Here is a 10,477-nt window from a genome sequence, read left to right as displayed (position 1 = left end):
CGGCAGTTAAACGCTTGCCAAAGTGGGGCGTCCGTTTGGCTATGCTGTATGTATCAAGTTTGCAGCCACGTCCAGTCAGAATGGACACGTCAACTCTTTGATGGGTCCGTAGGAGGCCTGTTGCAAGGCAAAATTTCCTTCCCATATTTAATATACCCTAATTTCCCAGTGGCAGTCCAAATTTACCCGACCATCATCAAGGATGGCCTATATCATTGCAAACCCTTCCTATTTTATTCTTTGTTAACTTATTTTGAACATGCATAAAATATTTGCCACTGGACGTTAAGCAACAATCAATCAATCAATCAATTATATATTTATAATAACGATAGTTACATCTTTTCGATTCAAAATAAAAAATCTAAAAACATCTTGAAATATTATTTCATTTAAAACACTTACGCACTTATAAATTGTTTAAAGATGTTTTTGAAACAGAGATGTATTTGAGGAAGAACATTTCAATACGATACAGAAGTGCATAATTCTTCATAGAATGGCACTTGTATTTTAATTTATAAAATTATTGTTTTATTCAATGTATATATTATGATGATTGTATTATATGTATTACAAGTGGTGAGACTCTAATAAAATATTGAATTTGAATCTTTAAAACAGAATTATATTTGTAAAAATATTGCAGGAAACTACAGTAGCGGCTTTGTTGAACATCGCTATGGTGTTGAATAGAAACGGGTCGGTATAAGAACTTACCTATTTTAATAATAGAATATGTTTTAATTGTAACGATATCATAATTGAAGATGAGAAGCATGTAATTTTGAAATGTCAACTATATGTAGATTTTCACGCTTTTTGTCAAGTCCTTCTTTTTGTCATAATTGTTACATCGCGATGACATTCTAATGAGGGTGGTAAAGGGGGGATGCTTGCACGGAAAAAACGTAAAATAAGACATAATTTCACGGTGAACGTGAAATAATTTCTATCATGATCGCTGCACGAAAAATAAAGACTTTAATGTGAACCTTTTGTGATTGAGTCACTGTCTTCTTGTATATATAAACTCTCTGTTTATTTTGATATTCCCGATTTAGTATACACATTTATGATATAAATGGTTTACGGCTTTTAAAAAAAGTATTTCTTGACGAGACCCTGCCATGAGTTTGAATTTTATTTAAGAATTGAATGCTTCTTTTTGTAACTTCATTGGGGTGTAAAAGCGTTGACCGAAGTACATTTTGTATGAAGCGCGCAAGCGCTTCATACTAAAAATGTGCGCACGGTCAACGCTTTTACAACCCTATGAAGTTACAAAAAGAAGCATTCAATACTTATAATTACATTTTTTTAGCAATGATCATGAAAACACGAATTTTATTATTGTTTTATTTAATTCACCTGTGCACTTTATTGTGGGACCACGTGTTATCATGAATGAAAAGTTTTATTGAGCAATGCAATTGCTTACGGAATAACACGTGATGTGCAGTTAGCCAATCAGAATTAAGTTTCATAATGAAACATACATCTATAGTGCCTAACAAGATTTTGTGAGGTAGACGAAATTGACTTTAAAACGATCGTATTGACTTTTGATGTGCAGAAATAGGCAGATCGGACATATTTTGACTTTAGTTACTTACTTCTTAAGTTTGGGATTAATTGTAATCAACATATTCCAATGAGACTGAAAAATGCTTTTTTTTTATTATGATAAATAATAATTTTACCTGCCGTAGTCGTGCGTAAAATATATTTCGGTATTTCTCTTACGAAAATGACTTGTTTAATGGAACAAAACGTATTATTTGTAAACTTTCTCTTTACTCTTCACAATAGGCTTTTAAAAAATAACCTTTCAACTGTATATTACGAAAATTTTGTGAAAATCGAATAAGTGGCAATTCTTACCTTTCATACCTTAACTTTCATTGATAAAACATAATATTGACTCGTCCAGTGTCCAGTTTGAAGGTCATTTTAGTTACCGTACACATTCATGCACGTTCTAATTAATCAATTGTCATGTATGAAAAGCATAAACAAGTTTGAAGGTAAACAAATAACAACTTAATCCAATCAAATTGCCTACGATTCAATAACAATGACCAGTCCACATCATAAAAATGTATAGGGGTAAACTGGGTAGGGAGAAAATGTCAGATATATTAAGTTCATTATTTTGCAATAACGAGTAAAAATTTGTTAACCAATAGATTTGTTATAATTTCATAAACATGTCGTTATGTATTGGTATAGTTTTTGGATCTTTCATTAGCGTATTTAAGGCTGTAGAAAGTTTGGCCTTCAAAAGTCAACATAATCATTGACTTTATAAAGAAAATTCGCCTTTTTAAAACATTGAATGTTTCACAAATAATACGCGACAACAAAGCAAAATCATTTCTTAAAACACTGCAAAAAAAAATAATTCTGATTGATGCAGTGGTATTGTCATAAATTGCACTGGAGTGAACAGTGGTACATCAAACGTCGAATTCCCTCACACAATGTTATCACACACTATAATGTAATTATTTGAGCACGCAAAAAAAGCATTTGAAATCACGATGCACGTAAAATTAAATAAGCAGAACATGTTGAACGAGGCACCTGTCTTGCACGACTAATCGTCAAATAAAAAAGGGAAAACACGTTGAACGTGAAATAAAAAAACGGCAATCACGTTGCACGAAAATAACGCTTTACCCCCCTCTCTAATTTATTGTTGCCACAGAGATTTTCTACTTACGTAACTTTCGTTTTTGACTGGTTACCGATCTATTAATACGCGTAAATTATTGAGTGCAAAATAACATTCTTTATCGCTTGTTATAAATTCATTTCCCCAATGAATACTCATAAAAATATTTTTTTTAGAACAAAAGTTAGTAATATTAAAATGTTTTATCAATAGAAATACCGTATACATATAAGTAAAAGATTGTGAATTTCAATGCACAAGTACAGAAAAAATGTGTTTACACATGCGGAAGAATATCTCAAGAACTTTTTGCGAGAAAATATGAATCCCTTCTCAAATCCAATCTATTAGAAAAATAAATTTCTGTTAATTAACCTCACTTTCATGATTTTTTTCTGAGACAATTGCTTGTGATCAATCACAAGAATTTGCGGTCATTGGATGTTCAGTACTTCAGTTCTTCGATTATAGTATGTCAGATTACGTTTTTATATTTTTATTTAGGGATCAAAATGTTTACTCTTTTTAGAGTGGCTCTTGTTTTAGATTAATTGAAGTTGTAATAATACGTGAATGTTGTAATAATACATGAATGTTGTAATAATACGTAAATGTTTTGTAAGGGCTGAGATTTAAATAAAATATTGTCTTGTCTTGTCTTTTATTAACAGACATAAGACTCATTAACATTTACAATGTTGAATGAAATGCCTGCAACATATAGAGCTGTATAACACGTCATTTTTAAAAGAGATATTCATGTTGAAAAGTTAAAAATATTTCAAGAAGATATACAATTTTAATGTTAAAATTCCAGTTACATTAGACAATCTTCAATCATGATCTACCATTCATAAATTCATAAATGTTTTAGTCCTTCTTACATAATATCTTAATCGTTGCTTCTGATCGTTTTGAACAAAATATAAAAAATTGTATGAGTTCTGTATATAATACAAGAAGAGGCGAAATAAACAAAGGGACATTTATACTGATAAATCAAAAATAAATTGACAGCGCCATAGTAAAAACCCAAATAGACCAAATGGCAAATAGTGGTACACAATACACAAAATAAATAAAAAAAAAAAACCTAGAGACTGAGCAATACGAAACACGCCAAAATCCAGGGGTGATCTCAGGTGATCCGATAAGCTAAGCAGATCTTGGGGTCAGTTTCACAAAAAAAAAACCCAAAAAAAAACCAACTTGTGACTAAGATTGATCGTAAGTATACAGAGTTGTTTATGGCTTACGATCAATCTTAGTAAGTTTTTTTTGAGTGAAATCGACTCCTGCTTCACGTGTGGCACCCGTCGTGTTACCCATGTAAGTTATAACCCGGTAATAAGTCTAATTTGGTGGCTAACATTCTGTTGAAAAAAGGACGGGATGGAATTTACGACAACTAGAACATATCAGATGCAATTATGCTTGATGCTTGATTTTTTTTAACTGTGTGAGAAACATTATTTTACTAGTATCTTCCGCATGTAAATTCAGATAAATTTACATAATAAACTATTTTCTTTATCAAAACTAGTTTGTTTTTGTAATTATGGATTCTTGTATGCATTTATCTAGTCAATTAAAATCAGACTGATTGATAACGTAGTGTAATTTACAATAAAAAATGCCAATTCAATCATATTTTTGTTTCAATTACAATAAATAAATGTGTTTTGAAAAAAGTTATTTGTTTTGTGTTTTGCCGTAGGATAGGTAGGATGCATACCTGCAGCACATTGGTTAGTATACTATTTGATTTTGAGAAAAAAATGTACTACTTTTATATTTTACTTTGAAATCAATACATTTGCTTGTCTTTATGACCTTATTTTTTGTTTACATATTCGAAAAATAATTATGTCGTTCCTTGAAATATTTCTTATTTCTTTCGAGATATTTATTGCCATCATATATGAACGATGTGCAGTAACGATCAAACTGTATAGAACCATGGTCTTCAAATATAGAAAGACTGGATGTTTTGCCAGGGTCGCAAATGTTCTTCAAGCGTTGAAAGATCGGCTGCTTTGACAGTGTAAGCGTCTCTTGCAGGTATCACCCGCAATGAAAATCAAGACTCAATGAAAACTATCACGAGCTTAAATCGGACAGAACCGACAAATCAGAGACCACACGACTGCAATAAGTACGACAAACGCAAAAATGCGGCAGGGTTAACCATGTTTTGATAGATCTCAACCCTCCCCCTTTACCTAAAGCTGTAGTGGAATAAACAAACAGACTACGTATAAAAAACGCACAATAAAACTCAGTTTAAAAGATGTTAGAATAGGTAACAGAAGAAACAAGGAAAATCACATGAAAATCAACCACAATCCCTGCAATAATTAATATTTCAATAATTAACAGCATTTATTTTTAATTTGGTAAATTAAACGTAGAGACATCATAGTAATCATCATACTATATTTTGAAGATGTTTTAAAAGTTTTCAGAAGTAAAGCAGTCGTTCACCTTTTCATCTTACAACCGATTCCATTAAGTGTGAAGGCAAAGGTAATATCTTTGGTTAGCTTGCTTGCTAGCTGAACCGTTAAGTCATTATTAGGTCAGGTAAACTACCCTCCTTTAAAAGTAGACTCATCCACACTCATGACTGCACGATTCAGCTAGCAAGCAAGCTAACCAAAGTTATCACCTTTGCCTACACACTCAATGGAATCGGCTGTAACTAGAATTGTATTATCATGATCGTCATAAGTCTTTGTAAATTATTATGTTATAATGGTATATTATTTTATAGGTCGGTCTATTTATGACTGTGTTGTTGTTGGATTTTCCTCCAAGAATAGTTGCTGAAATAAGCTATCAAATAAATTCTACTGACAGCAAACCAGATTGTTTTAAGAAAGGAATCAATATAACATGTTTCAAAGAATTTCTGCAACCGGCAACAGAGACACTGAACGATACAAGCTCCTCTAATTTCTTATCGGCATTATGGAGAAAAATCAACAGTGAGGCTGAAACAACTGGTAAAACTCGACACAAAAGGCAGGCAGGTGGTGTACCAGTTAGACGGGAAGTTAGAGCAGCCCCATACGAGAACAACTTTTTACGTTACGCACTAGCTGTACGGACGTTAAAGAACCATTATGTAAGTATTTTTTTAGCTTGATTTTATACACTGTAAAAAGAAATTAGTGGAGCTTCATATCTGTTATTAAATAAAATAAACGGTACAAATTTTCCTGCATCAGATGTATTAATTACCAATCAATTAATCAATCAAAATATACACCGTTTGAAGCTCTTAACTCTTGAATTTCTACTGTGAGTAAATTCTATAGAGACGATCAGGTATCGTTACAAGGGAGTAGGTATGATCAGAGCCATTATGAGGTCCCTGAAATTATGAAATAATGCCGGACTTTTTTTAGACGGCTATGTTCCTTTGGTTCCATCATACGGTGTTTATATATCCGACTGTCCATGACGTTAAAATACTATATCCCTTGGATCATTTTTCAGTTGATTTTGGTCTCTGATGCATGATTTTTTTTCATTATTAAAGGTTTCGGGCTTTTAACTAGCTGTCAGTAACCGCGAGAACTCTCAAATCGTACTTTCATGTTTATTAGACTGGTTGCTACTATTTGTTATGCTTTTTTTTTATTAAGTGTTTACTTATTCAGAGTTATACCTCGTCTAGATACCAGCTTTGATAAGTATTTGTGTGTCTTTAAATTTTCACTTCTTCGTACTATGGGGAAAAATATTTTTCCATTTTAACGGTATATCTTACTACAAAATTATTTTCATTGACCTGTGTATATTTTTGTATTTGGCGGCATTTTGTTCAAGGTTATTTCTGTTTTTTTTTAAATTGTTTAAAATCTCACAGCGGTATACTACTGTTACCTTTCTTTCACCATATATTTTATCTATTTTGTATTTACATTGTATCATAGATCAAATTTATTCGTGCAGTGTATGTTCACTTGTGTTAATATTCTTTTGATTGAGTTAAGCCATTTCAATTGATATTTTAAAGTTAGTCTTTCTATGTTGTGATGTTACACAATTGTTTCAGATACGGGTGACGGTTGGTGCCTATTAAAACGTTTAAACCCGCTGCATGTGTTTACACCTGTCCTAAGTCAGAAATCTGATGTTCAGTAGTTGTTGTATGTTGATGTGGTTTATAAGGGCGTCTTGTTTCTCGTTTTTTGTCGAGCCGGCGACTTTTGTCGCAAAAAGTTCGACATAGGGATAGTGATCCGGCGCCGGCGGCGGTGGCGGCGTTAGATAACTACTTGAATGCTTTATATTTTAGAAGGTGTATGCTTCATACTTTGTATATAGATGCCTTATGTTACGTAGTGTCCATCTGTCAAATGTCCATTGTTATTGAGCTCATTTTCATGGTTCAGTGACTACTTGGAAAAAGATTTTTTGTAATGTTAATTTCTTTCTTAATATGAATAATATGAAAACAATATTTAGTATGTGCGTGCGTTGCAAGTTTATCATGCCTTAAATACACGCTTTTATCTTAGTTAGTGCAAAAAATTGACGTATAGTGTATTATGCCGTCCTAAACACGCTGACGTTGTTTTATTTGTAAATAAATTTGGCATTTTACACTACACGCATTTTAAAGAAGAAATTCAACAGTTAGTGTAGGTTATGAGTCGAAGGATATTTAATGCATGCTCAGAGAGCGTCGAGGTAAAAAAAAAAAAATAAAATTAAAAACCTGCTACATCAAATTTGAAGCAGACCGTCGGAACACCAGATAGAAACCCACATTATAATAATTCTTTTAAACACTTTGTTTATTAGTCTTTTTTTTTTTTTTTTAATTTTGAAAAGCAAGGTAAACAGTTTGGGGGTAATATGAATCATTTGAGTATCAAAGTTCTATTTTATTTCCATCTCATATATAGGTTATAGTTGTCCACTTTGCAACATACGGGATATGACCGTAACATTTGACAAAAATATTTCCAGTTAAGCTAATTGATTACTCATGATTAGGTATAATACAAGCTAAAAGAAACCCGGTTTTAACAAAACAATAAAACTAAAACTTAAGCAGATCAAATACGGTATATATTTATTTATTTTCTAGGGAGTTCGTCGTGATATGAATACCTATGACATCCTTGCAAGCATCCACACAGGAAGTAATCGAGAACATCGAGGGTCAGCTTTCTTCTCATGGCACAGAATTTACCTGTTGTTGTAAGTGTAGTAAATAGAGTATAAGCCTTTAATTTGAGTTACAGCTCTTTTCTTTAAAAGCATGCAAAACAAACCTTTGATCAACTTGCTTGCTATCTTTGGATGTTTGTTTACAAAGGTAGGTAGTCTGTATCAGTCTGTTTATTCTATACTGGAATTTGATTGGACAAAAAACACTAACTTCATTGACTGTCAATTTTTATAGTCCAATCAAATCCCAGTATATATAAAAACAGACTGAAACCCCGCTTACCTATTGTTTACAAACATCCAAGCAATCATAGCAAACAAGTTGATCAAAGGTTTGCTTTGCATGCTTTCATAGAAGAGCTGTAAATGTTTTTCTTACTTCTTACGTTTCCTTAACAAAAAATAATAAGAAAATTATTGTTGTACTTAATTTTGAACCTTGTAAATCTTTTCCTTCTTGACATTTTAGATTTTTCTTATGATCACAATTTTTTTTATGGTTAAGCTATTAATTCCATTGAATCTTTTCAGGTATGAAGCTGCATTGCAAGCTGTTTATGGACCAGGTGTAACTACTCCATATTGGGACTCTTCGTTAGATCAAGCGATGGGAAATAGACAATCAAGAACAATTTTATTTTCAAATAGATATTTTGGTACACCGCTTGGTCGAGTTACCGAAGGTTTTTTTGCAAATTTACCTGGTAGAAGAATTACACGTGCAATTAACGGACCAGGAGGATTAATTTCCAAAAATGCAATTGCTGCCGTGCTATCAAGAACAAGTCATAGTCAGATTGTACGTCGAGAACAAAGCAGATATTTTTGGGAAGGCTATCACAACATGGTACACCGTTGGGTAGATGGAACCATGGCAAGTGGTTCCATTGCTGCTTTCGATCCAATATTCTGGTGTCATCATTCATTTATTGACTACATTTGGGAATTATTTAGAAGACGTATTACAAATGCCCCTGCTGATTATCCATTAGGTTTTCCAACGCATCCTCCAAATGGTCAAATGCGATTTAACGATTACAGATATCGACCGAATCCGCCAATTACAAATAGAGAAGGTTACAGTAACCGATATGCTCGTCTTCGACGATATGATCCTGCGCCATCATGCCAAAATCTGTGTTCAAATAGTCCAGACTTGATCTGTAACCAAGGTAGAGGTATATGTATCTCTAGAGAGGCATTGCCTGGAGGATCAGCGACAATGGGTGCAGCTAGTGGCTCCGCGTTTGCGGCTTCCGGTGCGGCTCAAGCTCCAGTTGATATTGCTGCTGGAATGGCAGATGTGACAACAACAGTGGTAGTCTTACAGAGTATCCGACAAGATTTATTACAAGATTATCCAAATGGTACCTCTCTTAATTTGTTCATTGCGGATCAATTCGACCCTTACACGCGTTATTTATCTGTTTTTAGCGTATAATAAATGTGTCATGTGTAATGCTTACACCGCAAGTAAAATATCAGGCACATGTCTAAATTGACTTACTGTTTTTTTCTTTTTTTTCAATAAAAATGTTGTTGTGGTAAAGGCTTCGTTATACACAGGTCCATAAGTATGAATGTTACATATTTAAAGTATTGTTGTTTTTTTCGTTGATTTATAGATCAAAACTTAATCAGATTTATAATTTGCACCTTTTACAGTAGTTATGCATAACATTTTAACTGCTGCACCTGAATTACATTTTGATTGTTAATTTATATATTACTTAATAACAAGTATTTATCCATTAACCTTCATCTAAATTTGTGCATTTTTGAAATCGTTGAATTGCCGAAATCAAAACACTAAAGCATCCACAGATTGTAATTTCTAGTATATTTTTAGACAGATGTTTTTGGAAAAACTCATCAATAGAGTGTACAATTATTCGTCTCATAACATATACTCTTTCTTTAAGGCTATCAGTTTGGGTAGGTGATTAGAAATCCATTATAATGATAACGGCATCATCCCACATCTTCATCTATACTGTCATTATGCAAATAATACGTAAGCTCGATTAGTTGAAATAACATTTGTATTAGTTACATGAAATTGAAAAAAATATCATGCTTGAATGTTGAAGTGTTTTATGTCATATTGACAGCTAACATGTCAAAAGTAGGTGTTTATGAAATGACTATTCAGTAAAGGGATTTAATATTCAAAACATATGTATAACTGTATCTGTAAAATATTAATTTAAAAACAAACCTCTTTGATCACAGTAAACTGTTATCATGGTTATAATATTGTAACACTAAAAAAACTAACCATAGCTTTTAAAGGCGTACCACCACTCATTCGGGCTCGTAGTACATATTAAAAACAAAATGGTTGCTAAACATAGATGTCCTAAGTCAGTTATCTGATGTACAGAAGTTGTCGTTTGTTTATGTGATTTATACGTGTTTATCGTTTCTCGTTTTTTTTATATAGATTAGACCGTTGTTTTCCCATTTGAATGGTTTTACACTAGTAATTTTGGGGCCCTTTATAGCTTGTTGTTCGGTGTGAGCCAAGGCTCCGTGTTGAATGCCGTACCTCGACCTATAATGGTTTACTTTTATGAATTGTTATTTGGATGGAGAGTTGTCTCAATGGCACTT

General features: G+C 32.6%; 1 protein-coding gene across 1 annotated transcript; it reads left to right on the top strand.

Moving 5' to 3' along the window:
* Nucleotides 1-5,454: 5,454 nt before the first annotated feature.
* LOC143079428 (tyrosinase-like protein 1) lies at nucleotides 5,455-9,407 on the top strand. The gene is made up of 3 exons (XM_076254764.1): nucleotides 5,455-5,804; nucleotides 7,782-7,894; nucleotides 8,396-9,407. The coding sequence occupies exons 1-3, from the start codon at nucleotides 5,463-5,465 to the stop codon at nucleotides 9,303-9,305; spliced, it is 1,365 nt and encodes a 454-aa protein (XP_076110879.1). The 5' UTR covers nucleotides 5,455-5,462; the 3' UTR covers nucleotides 9,306-9,407.
* The last annotated feature ends 1,070 nt before the right edge of the window (nucleotides 9,408-10,477 follow it).

Source organism: Mytilus galloprovincialis, chromosome 6 (assembly GCF_965363235.1).
Source record: "Mytilus galloprovincialis chromosome 6, xbMytGall1.hap1.1, whole genome shotgun sequence".
NCBI lineage: Eukaryota > Metazoa > Mollusca > Bivalvia > Mytilida > Mytilidae > Mytilus > Mytilus galloprovincialis.
The sequence above is the reverse complement of the archived record's forward strand: the minus strand, read 5'-3'. Positions and strand labels throughout refer to the sequence as shown.

Excerpts from the sequence above, each read along its gene's own strand:
- LOC143079428 (XM_076254764.1), top strand. The coding sequence starts at position 5,463 with ATGACTGTGTTGTTGTTGGATTTTCCTCCAAGAATAGTTGCTGAAATA. Across the intron at positions 5,805-7,781 it reads GGACGTTAAAGAACCATTAT|GGAGTTCGTCGTGATATGAA; the intron begins GTAAGTATTTTT and ends TTTATTTTCTAG. Across the intron at positions 7,895-8,395 it reads CACAGAATTTACCTGTTGTT|GTATGAAGCTGCATTGCAAG; the intron begins GTAAGTGTAGTA and ends GAATCTTTTCAG.